A 20,532-nucleotide genomic window follows, 5' to 3' on the forward strand; every position below is an offset into this window, starting at 1 on the left:
AATCAAGGCATGCCTCCCCTCTAGTGGGTGCCTTCACAAATTGTGTTAGGAAGCAGTCATTTGTCATTTCCACCATTTCTATTTCATCCTTCGCGCTACCCACCGGGTTTTCCCATTTTATTTGGGGGAAGTTGAAATCCCCCATTAGTATGGCTTCTCCTTTGCTACACACATTTCTAATGTCATTGTATAACAGATTATTGTGCTCACCGTCTGAATCTGGCGGTCTATAGCATGCTCCTATTATTATGCCCTTTGAATTTTTGTCTGTTATTCTGACCCATATTGATTCGGTTTTATTTTCTTTGTCCAGGTTTAACACCTGGGCTTCAAGACTGTTTCTTATGTATAGCGCTACCCCTCCTCCTCTTCTGTCCTGCCTGTCTTTCCTATACAGTGTATACCCACAAATATTATATTCGTCCCCATCACTCTCAGATAACCAAGTTTCTGTAACACCTATCACATCATAGTTACTTGTTAGTGCAGTAGCTTCAAGTTCTAGAATTTTGTTTCTGATACTTCTAGCATTTAGATAAATACATTTAATGGTTGTCTTACCTGAGTTGTTGTTCTTGTTTTGATGCGGTCTCCCTTCTGTTTTTTTGTTGATTTCTCCCCCCTTCCTTTCTAGTTTAAATGCTTCCGAACCTGCTCGAGGATCTTTTCTCCGAGTAGACTGGTTCCCTTGTTATTTAAATGCAGTCCATCCCGTCTATACAGATAGTCCTCGTTGTAGAATGTGGTCCAATGATCAAGATAGGTGAAGCCTTCCCGTGTGCACCACGTCTTCAGCCATTCGTTTTGATTAATTATTTCCAGCTGTCCATATGGTCCTTTGCAAGGTGCGGGTAGTATACCAGAAAATACCACAGTTTTGGTTTTCTCTTTTAATTTCCTTCCTAGCTCTCTGAATTTGTTTTGCAGGGATTTTGGTCTGTCTCTTCCAATGTTGTTTGTACCGATGTGGACGACTACTACCGGGTCGTCTCCTGTTCGTTCTAGGAGCCTGTCCACGTTCTCAGTGATGTGCTTGACCGAGGCTCCCGGAAGGCAGCACACTGTTGTAGTAAGGGGGTCCAAACTGCGAACTGAACTTGCTGTGTTTCTCAATATGGAGTCCCCAACAATCATGACCTCCCTTCTTTTTGCTGTCTGGTCACCACTGTCAATAGGGTCCTGGATGTTGTTCCTTTCATTCTCTTGTTGTTGGTTCTGCTCATCACAATTCTGAAGTGACTCAAATCTGTTGGTTGTTTTGATTTCTGGTGGTTGTGTTTGACGAAGTTTCTTTTTTTCCCTGCTTCTGCCTACCTGAACCCAGCTGTTCTGACCTTCTATCTCCCTGGTGGCTTTCAGTCTGTTAGGGGTGATGCAGACTTCCATGAATTGTGGGTGTGCCAGTTCCTCAAGATCCTGTTGCTGTCTCACTTCCTCCAGCTCCATTTCTAGCATACTTACTAGTTTATGCAAATCCTGGATCGCGCGGCACTTTACGCACACTTGGTTTAGCTCCGCTGGGTTTTCTCGGATTTCCCACATCAAGCAGGTGTCACAGATTACAGGCTTGAAGACCATGTTGAGGTTTTTTTTTTGAAGTTTAGTTTCTTCTGCAGCTGTCAACCTGCTTTCAAACTGCTTCGAAACTGCTCTGTACTTTTCCACGCCTGTACTTCTCCCACTCGCTGTCGCTTCCACTCGCTGTCGCTGGGAAGACTGCCTCGTTTAACTGCGTTGTTCTGCTGTGCTGTCGGCTCCTCCCCTCGCCCGTGTCTCAAAACGGCGCTGAATTTGAATCAGCTGCTCCAAGTTTCAGCTTGTTATCAGAAAAACACACGCGGCTGTTCGACTTTGAGCTGCTGCTGTGTTTCCCCAATGTCCTCTGTTTTCTGATTAAAGCAATTCAAGATGCAATTTCTCCTTTCTGCTTCGAAACTGCTCTGTACTTTTCCACGCCTGTACTTCTCCCACTCGCTGTCGCTTCCACTCGCTGTCGCTGGGAAGACTGCCTCGTTTAACTGCGTTGTTCTGCTGTGCTGTCGGCTCCTCCCCTCGCCCGTGTCTCAAAACGGCGCTGAATTTGAATCAGCTGCTCCGAGTTTCAGCTTGTTTGTTATCAGAAAAACACACGCGGCTGTTCGACTTTGAGCTGCTGCTGTGTTTCCCCAATGTCCTCTGTTTTCTGATTAAAGCAATTCAAGATGCAATTTCCAAAAAAATCTCTTAAATTAAAACAAACAATTTAATTTGGCCAACTTCACCTCTGTCGTTCCGCTGGCTCAGCACTTCGCATACGGTTACTGCATAAGCATTGATTACGTACTTCCACGTGACGTTGACTTATGCAATCAACTATTTTCTGTTTTATATTTGTAACTGATTTAGAACAATTTGTAGATTTTATTTTTCACTTTGACATTATGGACTTTTTTTTGTGTTGATCAGTGGCAAAAACTCCTAATTAAATCCATTTTGATTCCATGTTGTAACAATAAAATATGGAGAAGTCCAAGGGGTGGTGAATGATTTAGAGAGCCACTGTAGGACTACAATTATACTGTATTTATTTTAAAAAATGGCAATCTTTGAACAAAGACATTGCCGCTATACCTCTGCTATCGTCTCTTCAGTCAACAATGTTAAACCACACAGAATTCACAATGTAAAACCACACAGAATTCACAATGTAAAACCACACAGAATTCACAATGTAAAACCATGCAGAATTCACAATGTAAAACCACATAGAATTAAAAACAGTGCTTATCTGTGCAACAGCAAAGATAAATAACTATTTAAATGGTTTTCACTTGCATTTACTAGCTGCCGATTACTTTTGTGTTTCTCAAAGAAAAAACCTCAATAAGTGCGCAAATAGTATTTGAAGGTACGTGGATTCCCACCAAAAGCAGCCGTAACACACGAATGCAGGTTCAATCTATTCCCATTTAATTTACCTGTGGTTATTAAATTGTACATTTTGCTCCCGTCAATGGAAAATAAAAAAAAAAAAAAATCTCTTAAATTAAAACAAACAATTTAATTTGGCCAACTTCACCTCTGTCGTTCCGCTGGCTCAGCACTTCGCATACGGTTACTGCATAAGCATTGATTACGTACTTCCACGTGACGTTGGCTGCGTGCCTTGGAACTGTTGCCTAACAACCACTGACAGCCTGCGTGCGAAAATCACTCTGGCTACAACACAGAAGCTGGCTGCGCAAGTGCTGAGGCGGCAGATCAAATTTTTTTTTTTAAATGTAATACATTGATAAATAATCTCAGAGGGGCCGCCACAAAACCTCAAATTTCCGTCACTTGCCGACCCGTTATAATTTGTTTTGTGCCTTATCGCACTGAACTGGAGTAGTTCTGTGATATTTTGAAATTGAAGGCAGGTGTTTGCTGTTTTTGCATACTCCTGTGACCAGTCTGAATTAGAAGAATGGAAATAAATACATTTTATAAATTGTGTTTCTGCTTTTAAAAAAAAAAAAAGCTACCATCCAATGTATATTACTATGACTACTGTTATTGTAGTAATACAGTAATATAATAATCTGAACATGATAAAATAGCAAGTCTGCACACAAATCAGGTTGTTTATTTTGTTGGGATCTGCAATACAGGAATCAACCAAAACAGCAGCTTTCTCTTTCTCAGAAAGTTTCTGAATGGTGTTTGCAGCAAAACACTAGACCATGCTGTTTATTCTTAAAAAAAAAAAAACCACAAAAAACGTATATATAGAGGTTTTAAAACACATCGATTACTTCAGCCATATAGATTAGCCTACTAGCTGATGTCACACTAAAGAGGTGCATTTTATATTTATTTTGCACCCTTACATCATCTGGTGGTTGACTAGCGTAGTGATCTTTTTTCATAGTTTTGTCAGAAAAAAGGTGGTTTTAAGCCGCGGTATGTTTGCGACGTCGTACCACGTCTATCGTGATGTCGGGCGACTACAATCTGCCTCCCACTGTAGGTAGTTCGAAAATCTGACGGTCCTAGTGTTAACCATCTGGTAGCTGCTTTCCCCCAGGTTAAGAAAACCACATGTAAAAACAGTGGTACACCTGTCATTAAGACCTTACAGGAAGATGACCTCAGCACAGCTAAGGTTGGAAAGCTGAGTGTGACTGTAAAGAAGAGTGAAACTGTGTATTTGAAGGGCTGGACCCATTGGAGGCTATCACACAGAGGACATGACAGATGTTTTTGAGCCATGTGTTCCAGGCCACTGGCCCGACAATCTTGAAATAAGGGAAATGGTTGTAAACGTGCTATAAGGGTCCTCATGTAAAATCACCATACCCATTACAAAATATTAAAATCAGCTGTTCTGATAGGTGCACAAGGGTAGATTGGGAATGTGACTGGAAGTCAAGAAAAGAGGTTGCTTACAACAGGATGTCTAACTCTCATCAGAATGTTTCTGCTGCGTGTTACACACCCCAGAGTATAGATCCAGAGTGGGTACCACCCATTAACTTAGAGTATCTGAGTGAGGCACATAAAGCGGTTGTCAGCCGATGTTTTAGACGGGTTACGTGAGAAACCATGGTTTTCCGTTCTCAAATCAGAAGTTGTCATCATCAGGGCTTTATGGTCGAAAACAGTGGCTGGCTCACTGTCTTTATTACCCCCTGGGTTTTATATGATTGGCTCTGAATTCCTTTAATTCTAACCAATGCCACAGCTTCTTTTCAGAGGTGCATGGAGGATGTCCTTCAAGGGCTATGAGATGAAAACTATGTGCCTTACCTGGTTGTTATCCTAATCTACAGCCAGATCTTCAAAGAACACATGGAGTATGTTCAAGCAGACTTGAGGCATCTCCAAGAGCAAGGCACAGCTGAAGTCTATGAAATGCAATCTCTTAAAATATATGGGCATGACTAAGATATCTGGGCATGATTGGTGACTGTAGAAATACAAGATGGTGAAAAGCTGGTAGTTATAGCTCTGGCCGAAAAGAAACCCCAAACTATAGGTGAGCTGAGCTTTTGGGATTCCTCACTACCGCAAATATATTCAGGGGTCTTCCAAGTTTCTCATTGCCTTTTATTCTCCACATAGACAGTTTCACTGAATGCCTCAGAGCAGTTCTATACCAGGAACAGGAAGGAAAACTCTGTATCATTGGGTACAGCTCCAAAACATTTTAAAAACAAAACAAAACAAAACTATTTGCATTCAGGCAAACTGAAATTGTTAGTGCTCGATTAGGCTATTATTGAGCATGTTTGAGATTGCTTGTATTATGCCCCCTCATTTACAGTCTACATGGATAACAATCCCTTAACCCATGTTCTCACCTCAGCCAGGTTAAATGCTATGGGACAAAGGTGTGCAGCAGAGTTGGCAGACTTTAATTTCAACATCAGATATCGGCCAGGCAAATGTAACGTGGATACCGATGTGGTATTTCACATTCCACTCGACATGGAAAAATATATGAATGAATGCAGACAGGGAACACCCCAGGCATTCCACGAGGACATGGGACATCTTGGTGCAGAGTGTGACCTCGCCTCACTCAAGACCGCTTCTGTTAGCCCCTTAAGAGCAAGGATATTGAGTATTGTGTGACCTTGGTCTGTCCCTGTATTAAGAAAAATCAGCCTAGGTCGGTCTTTAACACCTCCCTTGATTTTCATCAGCACCAAGCTGATTTTAATTGATTACCTTAATAAAGAGAATCATCTTGATCGAATGGACCATTTCACTGGGTTTGCTCAGGCATATCCTACACAAAATAAGTCTGATAAAACAGACGCCAACCGCATTTTTAATGAGTGTATTCTAGAAATTCGGCATCCCAAAAAGGATACACCATGACGGAGGAGAGAATTTGAAAATCACCTATCCTACCAATTACAAAAGTTGTGCAAAACTGTGAAGTCCTGTACCACCTCATACCACCCCAAAGCAATGGGCAAGTAGAGTTTAATAGGATGCTCTTGGGAATGTTAAGAACACTCATTCAGAAGTTTAATTAGACAGATCATCTTAAGAAGATGACACATGCATACAATCGCAATGAAACAACAAGGTACTCTCCATTCTACCTGTTACATGGTCGATCACCCCGTTTACCCATTGACCTAATATTGAGCTTGAAACCCCCTGAAGAACCTGTAAGGTAAAATTATTATGCCCATGTGGCGCAATGACAAACACAAATAAAGGAAGCTGTGTGGACCGACACAGAAACTGTTTAAAACTGTTTAAACCTGTCTCCACTGGTTTATAAAATTTGTTGATGTTTCATCAGTCTCCTGTGTCGTGTGTAACATAAAACAATTAATATTAATTATACAGTATATTATTAATATAGCTAGCTTTGTAAAAATATGAAGATTAAAATATAATTTGTAAATATTTCATATTTTATTAAAGTTTAATTCAATTCAATTTAATTCAATCTAACTGAATATATTTTAACATCAACTACTTTTAATTTAGTATTATCTACACAATGAAGAATACAAAGACAAACAAGAACCCTCACAGTAAAAATGTTAACAAGAATAATTAGTAGCCCTAGAAACAACAGCCGTACCTTCTGGGGCGATCCAGGCTGGAGAGTACATTCTCCCAGGGCACTGGAATGAAAACTTAACGTCTGCCATGCTGATCCTAGCAGTCATATCCTCATCAATCTGGGGGACAGAGAGACATAATTTTATAAAGAGCACGTCAGGTTATTATCATAACCCTGGTTCCTGAAATATAAATTAACCCATTACTGAATGGGATATATCTCTTATAGTCCAAATTACCTCAGCACTTATATCAAAGCTGCTCCTTTAAGATCCCTGTATGTATTAGGCATTGTCTCCGCTACCAAGAGATAATTACGGGAGGCACATAACCCATTTTCTCTTCAGGCCGGCTGTGTTGCAGTGAACGCAGCAACTTTGAAGAGTAATGGTAACACCAGGCATCCAATTAAGGTATGAGGCTAACTACCCCAGGACAAACTGGAACACAATAAACGTGTGTTAAAAGGCAAAATGAGGAGGTGATTTTGCTGCTAAATTCTTGAGAAGAGAAACTTCTTGGATTTTTAAAATAAACACATTAATGCCCAAGGGACTCGGTGAAGACTTTCCATATCTCAAATTCGTTTAATTTAACTTATTGTTTTGTTTTACTATGAATGAGTGTCTTTGCTGTTTAATATTCAATAATGCCTGTTATAAATTGTTTCATTTTATGCATTCTGCTTCAGTCTATATTATCTGGGTCTTTTTTAACCTTTGGTAGTCTAAGTATGATATTGATATATTGTTTGATAAATAAACATTGTATAATATGCCATTAATTTTTTGTTCATTTAATGAATGACAAGGATTATTCAAATGTAAAACATGTTGTGTTATATTGAATACAATGTTATTTACTGATTGTAAAATGATTAACATATTTACTAATTTAGTAATTATATATACTTAAAAGGTCCCAGTATCACAGGCACTTGTGAGCGCTGATGAAGCTACGGGCGAGACATGTTCGTGACTGAGAACTGCACATTTTTCTACAAAATGTTTTTAATTTAAAATAAAGGAAATAATTTCAAATTTCTGAGTGCAGACCTTTTTTGGATTCTTTTACAATTATTTAGCTCAGCAAAACTTCAAAAATGCAAATTCAGAAGTATTCATACTCTGACAAGGAAAATTAAATTAGCTGGTTGAGGTATCTTTAGCAATAATAACCCCGTCAATTAGTTTTTGTCATGATTCTTTAGTAATTTTTGACCATTCTTTAATGCAAAATTGTTCCAGTTCATTCGAGGACTTCTCTTGTGCACAGCGTTCTTCAACTCATACCAAAGATTCTCAATCAGATTTAGGTCGGGGCTTTCAATAGGCCATTCCAGAACCTTGATTTTACTCTTCTTTAACCATTCTGAAGTAGGTTTTGATGTGTGCTTTGGATCGTTGTCGTGTTGGAACGTCAAGTTGCACTTTTAAACCAAGTTTTGTAGTGGAGGGTTTCAGATGATTGGCCAATATCTTTTGGTATGCTACGGAATCCATTTTATTATTTATTGGAACTAAATTTTAAAAACAGCCCCATAGAAGGATATTACCACCTCCATGCTTGACAGTAGGTATGGTGTTCTTTTCTTTGTACGCCTCGCCAGATTTTCTCCAAACATAACGACTATCAGTTTGATTTTTGTTTCATTACTCCACAAAATGCATAAGGTCTTCAGATAGTTCTTTACGTTTTCCCATATTGACTTCTTCATAAACACAGCAATCACTTATCCATCAAATCAACAGTACAAAGGCCACTCTGTTAAGAAAGGGAAACAAGACTAAAAGGCTAAAATATGCATAAGAACACAGAAATTGGACTATAGAACAACGGTCAAAGACGTTCTGGCCTGCTGATGGATGAACAACAACACCTGTGCCTTCTGTCAGTTCTGTTGTCAATTCAACGCTTGACTCCTTTCTATTCCTTAAGGATATTATCTTCAAGTATTGCTCATCCTTGTTAGACAACTTGTTGTGTCTTCCAGTCCTGGGCTTGTCAATTACAAATGTTTCTCTGTCCTTGTTAATTATGCTTCGGATATCACACCTTGAAAATCAAGTGATGCAAGCTAATATAACAAACATTTTGCCAGTAAAATCTTTAGGAATTGTCAAACAAACAAGACTTGTTATTGGGCCACATTTTCAAAGCCTTAACTCCAGTCTTTAATTAACGCCTACTTTTTGAAGGAGACAACACACCTTTTAATTGAACAAAACTAGAACCGAACAATTAAGTTCTATATTTCATCTCACTTTAGCAGTCTGTTTATGATAATTATGATGAAGATGATGTAGCTGCAGAATATGGCGAACCTGTGGAAGACTGAATTCTGCAGGAGTCTATAAATTCTGTGGTTTGAGGAATTCTGCTAGGAAGCAATAGTTAAAAAAAAGAATTGTACTGTAATTTTTGGGTGGTTTGTAATAGGGATGGGATGGTATAAAATTTGCACAGTACGATGACCGTTAAAAAAAATATCATGGTAACCTTACACAGTATACAGTACATCATGCAAGTTATCAAATAAAGGCTTAAATGAAGAAATACTAATGTAAATCACTTAAATTACTGTAATTCACAAAAATAAAACCAACACAAATTTCTTTTCATGGAATGATTTAAACATATTTGGTATTTAGAATTTTTTTCTTTTTCATAAAGACAATCAGAATTATTTATTTATTTATTTTTAAACTAAAGTTGTACACTCTCAATGGAATACTACAAAAGTATTAAGATCTATTATTTGCTCAAAATGGCATTTTAACGTATAAAATTAAATAGATAAATAAATACTTTGTTTAGCTGATGGTAAACAGAATTGGGAAATGATCGGCCTTAAACATGTACCACAGGTTATTATTTAAGAGCAGAGATGAGTTGTTTATTTTTTCAATAAATATAAAAAATGTATAGCAAAAAAAAAAAAAAAAAAAAAAAAAAAAAAAAAGATGCACTGTAGATGTCACGCAGTGTTACTGCGGGAGGCTGGCTGCGGATGTGCACCAAAGTGGCGATGCAAAGATCACGAGTGACCTGCTAATCGTAAAGCAAATAAGCACTAAAACTGCTGCTGCCACCTTGTTAGCAGAGACAAACATCATTTTATCATTATACAGTGAAGCCATGAACACTATATTAAATAAATAAATACATTATTTAAACAAACATAACGTACTAAATCAGTGATAAGGGATGTATCATTTTACAATAACGTTAATGTTAATCAATTACATTAAACTGACTGTTGATAATCAAGACAAATGTAAATATAGCACGTTAAAAATGTGTGCTATGCTGCAAGGTTTGGAGAAGGCGTTTCTCTAAAAGCTGAGTGTGACGTCAGAAAGACAGCAGCCAAGAGCAGCCAGCTCAGAAAGCTCAGGGTAACATAACGCTGCAATTGAAACGTGTATTCTGTGTCGTTGACAGTTTCCTTCAAAACCATTATCAAAATACAGTATCAGTTCACAAAAAGATCTTCCTCAGACACTTTGCTAAGGCTGCAAGTACCATCGCTTGATTTAGAAGAAGTCTGTTTGCAATTGAATAATGCGTTAACTATTGTATTGGTTTTGAATTATGAAAGATTTAAAAGACATTTAAATGTCTTGGAATGGCCTAGTCAAAGCCCAGACCTCAATCCAATTGAGAATCTGTGGTATGACTTAAAGATTGCTGTACACCAGCGAAACCCATCCAACTTCAAGGAGCTGGAGCAGTTTTGCCTTGAAGAATGGGCATAAATCCCAGTGGCTAGATGTGCCAAGCTTATAGATACATAGCCCAAGAGACTTGCAGCTGTAATTGCTGCAAAAGGTGGCTCTACAAAGTATTGACTTTGGGGGGGTGAATATGCACGCTCAAGTTTTCTGTTTTTTTGTCTTATTTCTTCACGATAAAAAATATTTTGCATCTTCACAGTGGTAGGCATGTTGTGTAAATCAAATGATACAAACCCCCAAAAAATCCATTTTAATTCCAGGTTGTAAGGCAACAAAATAGGAAAAATGCCAAGGGGGGTCAATACTTTCGCAAGCCACTGTATATTGACTCAATTACCCCCTTGGGAAACATGTAAGAATGTCGTAAGAATAAAAATGGCAAACATTTTTATAGGTGTTAATGAAAACAGGATGTTTTATTATGGGAGAAAAGGAAAGAAACTAATATAAAAATGTTAGAGTGAATGCAGAGAATTCTTTAGGAAAAGTGCAAAATCTTCAACACAAGGTTCAACATTTTTCAGCTGAACAGAAACATAATTGAAAAGGAATATTTTTATGTTAGGATCTTTGTGAAGAATAAAACTTCCTAATACTTTGCCCCCCATTTCTTCTCATATTCTGTGCTTCCCCTTTGGGCCACTGTAGAGCTAAATAAACTCACCATGATGCTCTTGCTGTTGAGATAATGTCGGGGGATCAGTGGCTCCAGGGTGTGCAGGAACGCCATCCCGCGAGCAATGTCCAGCCCAAACTTCACAGCCTGTGTCTGATCAACCACAAAGTCTGAGAGAGATAGAGAGAGAAAAAGAATAAATGTCTATGTTATCATTCATTAAGCTATTATACAGAACATTAGGTTATTACTATAACCCACTTCACTGAAATAGAAATGTAACCATTACTGAACATGTATATATATATATATATCTATCTTAAGTATATTATGTATATATATCTTCCAGCCAGAATTACATGAGCACTTATATCAAGGCTACTCCTTTAAGAGATCCGTATGCATCAGACATCGTCTCCACCCCCAAGAGATAAATACAAGTGATGCATAAGGTTCAGCGCTATTTTCTCTTCAGGCCTTCTGCACTGGAGTGAACACAGTGACCTTGAAGGGTAATGGTTTCAGGAAACCAGGATTATGGTAATAACCTATCGTTCCCTTTCAAGTACTAAATGTAATCATTACCGAATGGGATACAATACCCAAGCCGTCGCACGTGAAGGACCTGCAGCAGCGGCAGATGTGCGAATAAGGAAGAAAAACTGCATTTAACATTCTACAGTACAGTGGGGGAGCTGCCTCATGCAGTGTATCTGTATATGGCTGACTACCCCAGGACTTAAAGTGGAACACAACAAAAATGTGTTAAAGAGCAGAATGAGGGTTCTGCTGATCTACGACAGTCAGTAGAACCTAGTAAATGTAGGAGGCGTGGCCCATACTGCAGCGTTGCAAATGTCTGCAACAGATATGCCCTGGAATAAAGCCAAGAGGTTGTAAGGTCTTATGTGGAGTGACCAGTTACCTTTTCTGGTGGGGGCAGGATGGCTAGATAGTACTCAATCTTAACTGTGTCTGCAATACAACTTGACAGCCACTGTCCTTGTTAGACTAGAAAGCAGGTGGATGGAAGGCCTCCAGTTCCACAGACTGGTTGATATGGAAAGCAAAATGCTTTCATGGAGAAAAGCAGGTTAAGTGCAGAAAGTAACCTTCATACTTGCCACAAAAAAATAAACAGGCTTAGCGGAGGTAATAACAAGCAGGAAAACTGCCTTTACAGAAAGAGCTTAAATTGTGTTTTTGTAAGCACATCCAGCACAACATTTAGCCACCAGAGGGGGACTAGGCACATTCTAGGGGGTCTAAACCTCTGAGCACCCTTCAGAAACTGTCCCACCAGGAAGTGTGCTCCTGAGGAGACAGTCAATTTTAATATGGCAAGCCGAGATAGCGACACGACTGACACCATGTCAGGAATACACATCTGTAACTATACTGGGAGCATGTAGACACTGCTCTGGCATTCTGAAGAGTCTCCTTGACTGTCAGATAACCCAAGATGGCTCAAGTGTTTCTGCTCAGGGGCCAGACCCAAAGCTGCAGAGCTGTAGCATCCCCAGAGCCTGTCTGATGAACTGCCAGTGTCGAGAACCAGGTTCTCCTGGGCAACTCTGGGGCTACTAAGAGCACCCAAGCTCGATCTTGCTTGATCTTCTCCACACACAGTGGAATACCCATTAGGGTATACCGTGTGGACAATGTCAAAGCAGCAATATCCTTTTTGTAGCGAGGTTACCAGAACTAATGCATTATACAATTTTAACATTACTTCCCTTAATTTAAATTCAACACTTTTCACAATATATCCGAGCATTCCGGGGCTTTTTATTGCTTCCCCATATTGTCTCGATGAAGACATTTATGGAGTCAACATAAACTCCTAGGTCCTTTTCATAGATTCCTTCTTCAATTTCAGTATCTCCCATATGATATTTAAAATGCACATTTTTATTGCCTGCGTGCAGTACCTTATACTTTTCTCTATTAATGTCATTTGCCATGTGTCTGCCCAGTTCTGAATCTGAGTCCAAATCATTTTGAATGACCTTTGCTGCTGCAAAGGTGTTTGCCAATACTCCTATTTTTGCGTCATCTGCAAATTTAACAAGTTTGCTTACTATACCAGAATATAAATCATTAATGTAGAATAGGAATAGCAGAGGACCTGATCCCTGTGGTACACCACTGGTTACCTCGCTCCATTTTGAGGTTTCTCCTCCAATCAGTACTTTCTGTTTTCTACATGTTAACCACTCCTTAATCCATGTACATGTGTTTCCTTAAATCCCAACTGCGTTCAGTTTGAGAATTAATCTTTTGTGCAGGACTTTGTCAAAAGCTTTCTGGAAATCTAAATAAACCATGTCATATGCTTTGCAATTATCCATTATAGATGTTGCCGCCTCAAAAAGTATTAAGTATTAAGTTTGCAATTCTCCAGCCTGTCGATACAATCCGTGTCAAGAAACTCCAGCCCTGCAATATATCTGAATATGGCACGGGGCCGAAGCAGGCTGTGGGCAGGGTTATTGCATTTCGTCATCATGCTCAAGTGTCATTCCAAGAAAAAAGTCGACATGTTTATTATTCTTCTTCTTCTTCTTTTCTTCTTCTTCTTCTTCTTCTTCTTCTTCTTCTTCTTCTTCTTCTTCTTCTTCTTCTTATTATTATTATTATTATTATTAATACAGGTTCTGCGTTCAGAATATTGTGTTCAGTTCTGGTCACCTCACTACAAAAAGGATATTGCTGCTTTAGAAAGAGTGCAAAGAAGAGCGACCAGAATTATTCTGGGTTTAAAAGGCATGTCATATGCAGACAGGCTAAAAGAATTGAATCTGTTCAGTCTTGAACAAAGACGACTACGCGGCGACCTAATTCAAGCATTCAAAATTCTAAAAGGTATTGACAATGTCGACCCAATGGACTTTTTCGACCTGAAAAAAGAAACAAGGACCAGGGGTCACAAATGGAGATTACCAAAGGGGCATTCAGAACAGAAAATAGGAGGCACTTTTTTACACAGAGACTCGTGAGGGTCTGGAAACAACCAAATGAGCAAGACGGGTCGAATGGCCTCCTCTCGTTTGTAAACTTTCTTATGTTCATATATATAAAACCTACATATATCAAAACTGAATATATTACAGAGCAATTTATAGTTTATGCAATATTGTTAGAGCATTGAAGGGGCTTCAGGGTGCATGGAGGATGAAGTGTGGGGACAGAATTGCACCATTTGGCCACATGGGGGGGGAGTTGTCCATGTATGAGTGGAACTGATGCAATGAAAAACATGTTTCTCAGTAATCTGTGCATTACTTACTTGTTCCCTCATGCAGTACATTGTAGAGAGAGCCATAGGGCATCCAATGCGTAATGATTATTGGATGAGGGGCTGGTGGAGCCTGGCAGGCTCCCAGCATGGGGAGCACATTGGGGTGGGAAAATATCCTATAAAAAAGGAGAAGAGAAAGAGAGAGATGTAGCTATAAATAAATTTTCCAAAAAAAAAAATAAATAAATAAAATAATTCAGACAGTCACTATGAAGGCTGCACTGAGGTACCTGAGTTTGGGATACTCCTCGTTGAAGTCACGACTCTTTCTTGTGGTCCAGTCTCTAACCTTTAGTACCTTCACAACAATGTCGTTCCCCTGCCAGCGCCCCTTCCACAGCTATACAACGGGCGAAAGATAGAGAATTACACTATGGACTCAATAGCCTTACGTTAGGTAAGTAAGTACGTACAATTGTAGTCAAAAGTTTACATACTCCATTGGAAATTTATAATTTCCAGAAATAGCTAAAACAAAAAAATTTAGGAAAAATCTTTTGTAGCAAGAGGAAAAAATGTATGAGGAAATAAGTTACAATAAATAGATGTTTACAATTATTTATTTCAGCAATTTATTTGCAAAACTCCAAAAATACTATATTCCATTTGATGCTATGACAGAATTGTCTACAAGGTACTAGAATATGATAATGCAGAACCTAATTCTAGAAAAGTCTAGAAAATGCTAAATTGTAGGCATACGATGATTGTTGTCATTATGAAGAAGACAATATGGGAAAAAGTAAACAGTTACCTGAAGACCCAGAAAATTATTTATTGTCATAAAGCTGGAGAAGGATACAACAAGATTTCCAAGCCTTTGAGTATTCCAATTTCAACTTTGTTTCTATTATCAAGAAGTACAAGACAGGGCTTGAATTTCATTTTTGTGTGATGGGGGGGATTTCCCCCCTATGCTGCAGCCAATGGGGGGGTGGGGGTGGGGGGGATTCCAAAATGTTAGGGGGAATGGCAAACAAAAGGCACTTCCACATATTAAAAACTATATATATTTTACTGCATCATCATTCACACTGGTATTTCTTTAAAACGAGAAAACACAGCTGTTCATCACTGCGAGATAGAGCACTCTATATGTGGTAGAGATGAGAATTAAAAAAAAATAAATAAAAACGCTTTTCCAAAAAAATCATGTTTGGTCATTATTACAGTGCCAAGAAAAAGTTTTTAACCCCAGTGATAATTAGGGAAATTCCATAGTTTTACCATGATAGCCTTCTTGAATCAAAAACAGTCTTTTCTTAAATAACCAATAGGGTTTATATTAACCAATTCCATGTCTTTTGAAACAAAATCATGTATGAATTAGACAAACAATGAGTAATTAAGATTCAAGGTATGTGAAAAAGTAAGTGAACCCCTGGTTTTATCAGCTCAATTAAGGGGATAATTAGAATCAGGTGTTTAACCCTTTGAGGTGCAATGTCGGACCTGGTCCGACATCGCGAAAATCCCTTTCCGTTCCATTGCTGAAAACCATGATCTAACACAGCACGTGTTGTGTTTAAGCCAGAAAAAGCTGAGGCAAGGCGTTCCCTAATCGTCTCTAATCGGAAAGAAGGCGGAGACACCCAATAGATCATATACAGGCTGAGCAAAGCCGAATTGAACAGACGGAGACTGGGATGCAGAGTGAGAATGGAGCAGAGAAGATAGAGGAAGTCAAGGCAGTCTGAAGAACTTGCACAGATGATGGATGAGGCAGAAAGTACAGACAAAAGCAGTTTGGATGATGATTTTGATCAATCTAGTGACGATGAAGTAAATATTTCTGTTACTCAGGCTCTGAGGAATCTAAGGAAAGTGAACACAAACCAGACGCGCAGCTTGAGGGCGAATGGACACGTGCATCGGTAGGTACAGATGCTTTCACAAAACTCCCATAGCAAGGGAGTACTACTTTGAGTTTTTTCAACTTTTTTTCACAAACGCTTTGTTTACTGAAATTGTAAATGAAACCAATAGATATGCGAGTGTAAAACTAATGGGACCGCTGTGTCATAATTCTATTTGAAACTCCTGGAAACCTGTTACGTTACCAGAGATAAAGGCATTTTTTGGTGTTCTGCTGAATATGGGACTGAATGTAAAAAAACTGATATAAAAGAATATTTCTCTGAGGAATGGGCTGACAGAATGCAGTTTTTCAAAGATGTATTCAAGAGATCACGTTTCTTGCAGATCTTTTGGATGCTGCACCTTTACCCTCCCCCCACCCAGGTGCCTCAGGCTGCTTTTGTTATCAGAGGACAAAAGGTCAGGAATGTGGTCAGCTACATAGACACAAAATGTCGTGAGCTATTTATCCCAGGTACAGACATTTGCATTGATGAGAGCACAGTTGGCTTCAAAGGAAGGATTATCTTCAAGTGCTACAATCCTCAGAAGCCTACCAAGTGGGGGATGCATGTGTTTGTTTTAGCTGACTGTGAAACTGGTTATGTCTCTGCTATTGTTCCTTACTTTGGTAGCCCAACAACAGACTCCATGTTGAGACCTGACATGCCATTTTCATCAAGAATTGAAATGGAATGGAAAGTCACATTTAATTTCCAAAAATGAATCGAAGAGCACCAAAGACTGTGCAGTGACAGAAAGACAAAAGGGGGGAGGAGAGAGACTGTATGGTTCTGCAAAACATGCTCAAGGCAGCCAGAGTTACACCCAGGTGACTGTTTTGAAAGACACCATACCATGGACACATACAGATAATTTCTGTCACTAAATGCCTTTTTTGTTTGCAAACCTCACCTGGTGTAAATAGTTATAACATTGATGAAAAATAGTTTTTATTTATTTATTTTTTGTTTTTAGTAGTGTTTAATTGATTTGTAAAGTTTTTACCTGTCTGATTATTCTAAAGGTAATATAATCAAGCAAAAACTCAAATTATGTGACATTTTCTTACTTCTTTTTCAATGTTCACCTGATATATACACATATAAAAAAAAAAATGTTTTTTTGTTAAAAAATTTGGTATTGTTGTCTTTGCATAGGGTACCATTTGGACTTGCACTGATTTTTTACTTGTTTTAAGCAAATAAAGTCACTTTATTTCAAATTGAGCAGCACATGGTCTGAAATTTATTTAATGAAATATTAAGTGTTTATAGACAAGCTTACACAGTTAAAAGCCTAGATAATCATGAAAAACCTGGTTTCAAGCAGGTGTACTAAAACTTTGGACTGGTATATATATATATATATATATATATATATATATATAATATTCTATAAGTAGTGATTGTGCCAAGCAACTCACTAAAAGTTTCGTCTGCCCCTTTTGTCAACCAAAAAGGGTCGCGCTGACGCACTATTTTAAGTGTTTTTGTTTTGCGTTGTTGGGACACGAATTTTTCCAGCGCAGACATATTTTTTTTACAAAACAAACAAACACCTAGCTCCTTTGGAGCACTGACTACATATTTGGTACAGGTTCCTGACTAGCTCGCAGGACGGCGACGTCTTTTACCTGCAACGTAAACACAAAATAAACACACAGGGTAAACAAAAATTTACGTTTCTTTTTACGACTGCTCGGGATCAGGGCACTCTTTCTGATTCCTTCTACTCAGCAGCCTCGAGTAGACTGGCTTCTGACTATTTCTACCTTGCACCCGGTCCTAATTCACAATAATCCCCAGGTGTGGGTAATAATTAAACAAATTAAACAAACACAACGTGCATTCGCACATGTTTCAGGCAGGAAGGATATTAACCCCCTCCCTGCCTTGTTACTATATATATATATATATATATATATATATATATATATATATATATATATATATATATATATATATATATATATATACACATATACACAGCTCTGGAAAAAATTAAGAGACCACTGCAAAATTATCAGTTTCTCTGGTTTTACTGTTTATAGGTATGTGTTTGGGTAAAATGAACATTTTTGTTTTATTCTATAAACTACTGACAACATTTCTCCCAAATTCCAAATAAAAATATTGTCATTTAGAGCATATTTGCAGAACATGACAACTGGTCAAAATAACAAAAAAGATGCAGTGTTGTCAGACCTTGAATAATGCAAAGAAAATAAGTTCATATTCATTTTTAAACACAAAACTAATGTTTTAACTTAGGAAGAGTTCAGAAATCAATATTTGGTGGAATACCCTGATTTTCAAGCACAGCTTTCATGCGTCTTGGCATGCTCTCCACCAGTCTTTCACGTTGATGTTGGGTGACTTTATGCCACTCCTGGCAAAAAAATTCAAGGAGCTCAGCTTTGTTTGATGGCTTGTGACCATCCATCTTCCTCTTGATCACATTCCAGAGGTTTTTAATGGGGTTCAGGTCTGGAGATTGGGCTGGTCATGACAGGGTCTTGATCTGGTGGTCCTCCATCCACACCTTGATTGACCTGGCTGTGTGGCATGGAGCATTGTCCTGCTGGAAAAACCAATCCTCAGAGTTGGGGAACATTGTCAGAGCAGAAGGAAGCAAGTTTTCTTCCAGGACAACCTTGTACTTGGCTTGATTCATGCGCCCTCCACAAAGACAAATCTGCCCAATCCAGCCTTGCTGAAGCACCCCCAGATGAGTCCAATTTTCAGCTTTGCCCAACACCTGGTCGTCTAATGGTTAGACTGAGACCTGGAGAGGCCTACGAGCCACAGTGTCTCGCACCCACTGTGAAATGTGGTGGAGGATCGGTGATGATCTGGGGGTGCTTCAGCAAGGCTGGAATCAGCAGTTTTGGCATGAATGTTCCCCAACTCTGAGGATTGGTTTTTCCAGCAGGACAATGCTCCATGCCACACAGCCAGGTCAATCAAGGTGTGGATGGAGGAGTACCAGATCAAGACCCTGTCATGACCAGCCCAATCTCCAGACCTGAACCCCATTAAAAACCTCTGGAATGTGATCAAGAGGAAAATGGATGGTCACAAGCCATCAAACAAAGCTGAGCTGCTTGAATTTTTGCGCCAGGAGTGGCATAAAGTCACCCAACATCAACGTGAAAGACTGGTGGAGAGCATGCCAAGAAGCATGAAAGCTGTGCTTGAAAATCAGGGTTATTCCACCAAATATTGATTTCTGAACTCTTCCTAAGTTAAAACATTAGTTTTGTGTTGTTTAAAAATGAATATGAACTTATTTTCTTTGCATTATTCAAGGTCTGACAACACTGCATCTTTTTTGTTATTTTGACCAGTTGTCATTTTCTGCAAATGTGCTCTAAATGACAATATTTTTATTTGGAATTTGGGAGAAATGTTGTCAGTAGTTTATAGAATAAAACAAAAATGTTCATTTTACCCAAACACATACCTATAAACAGTAAAACCAGAGAAACTGATAATTTTGCAGTGGTCTCTTAATTTTTTCCAGAGCTGTATATATATATATATATATATATATATATATATATATATATATATATATATATGTTAACTGAATAAAAAGAAAAAAATAACAACGTATATCTTTTTTTCACTGTGGAATATGGTCTTCAACAAAAGGAAGCTACAGACTTTAAAAAAGAGCAAGATTCTAGCAAGAATGAAAAAAATTACTAGCACACTGGTGGAAGAAAAATAATCTTAATGAAAAGGTCCTTATATTACCATCTAATAGTTGCAAAACACAATACCTTTATTTAAGTCTGTCAAAATGGGACTGCAAGCTTTTTTTCCTCCTGCTTTATTTACATTTTTTATTGATGTATTTAAATGTACTTAGAAACAGTACATAATTACAAAAAATGAAGCATCTGTATTTTTCAATACAGTCAAAGTACTTGCTTTACACACATAGTGTTAACTATTCTCAATTCTTTTTCAAATAGTCTTTAAAATAAATAATTTTATGCTATGCAACCTGGAAGTATGGAATAGAGCTGTATGGGCAAAATGTTCTTTATGCATATTCCTTTTTTTGTCGTAATTTCATTTATAATTTAAGAAAACACATTTCAATGCCGTTATAAACTTTGCCTGAGTTAGCCTGTTTTTTCTAGTGGCATAATAGCCTATAACATGTACATTTTAATGAGGGTATTGAAATTATAAACTTATAATTGATGGTGGAACGGAGGACAGTATAGGGAGGGCGCTGCACTGGAAAAAAAAAGTATGTTATTAAAGTGACCTTGCTTCTTGACTGCTGATGTTTTTTAATTCCACCAGGTGCAAAGTACGGAAGGGCATGTTTGAACTTGTTCCTGCTTTTGCCACATTCCTACATCCTGTGTGTGACAGGAGTGTGAAGGTTCCCAGCTGTAGTGAGCCCTCCCGACCACCGGTGGTGCTGGAGAGCCGCCAGCAGTAACAGTGCTG

General features: G+C 38.4%; 1 protein-coding gene across 2 annotated transcripts in view; it reads right to left on the minus strand.

Moving 5' to 3' along the window:
• Positions 1-20,532, minus strand: part of LOC121327760 (integrin-linked protein kinase) — a 130,160-nt gene that overhangs the window by 18,011 nt on the left and 91,617 nt on the right. For both annotated transcript variants that reach the window (XM_041271945.1, XM_041271944.1), the window contains exons 8-11: positions 14,434-14,543; positions 14,192-14,319; positions 10,951-11,072; positions 6,569-6,668 (exon numbers count right to left, since the gene is read on the minus strand). In XM_041271945.1, coding sequence (XP_041127879.1) covers positions 6,569-6,668; positions 10,951-11,072; positions 14,192-14,319; positions 14,434-14,543 — 460 coding nt within the window. The remainder of the gene's footprint in view (positions 1-6,568; positions 6,669-10,950; positions 11,073-14,191; positions 14,320-14,433; positions 14,544-20,532) is intronic.

This window comes from Polyodon spathula, chromosome 15 (genome assembly GCF_017654505.1).
Source record: "Polyodon spathula isolate WHYD16114869_AA chromosome 15, ASM1765450v1, whole genome shotgun sequence".
In the NCBI taxonomy this organism is placed as follows: domain Eukaryota; kingdom Metazoa; phylum Chordata; class Actinopteri; order Acipenseriformes; family Polyodontidae; genus Polyodon; species Polyodon spathula.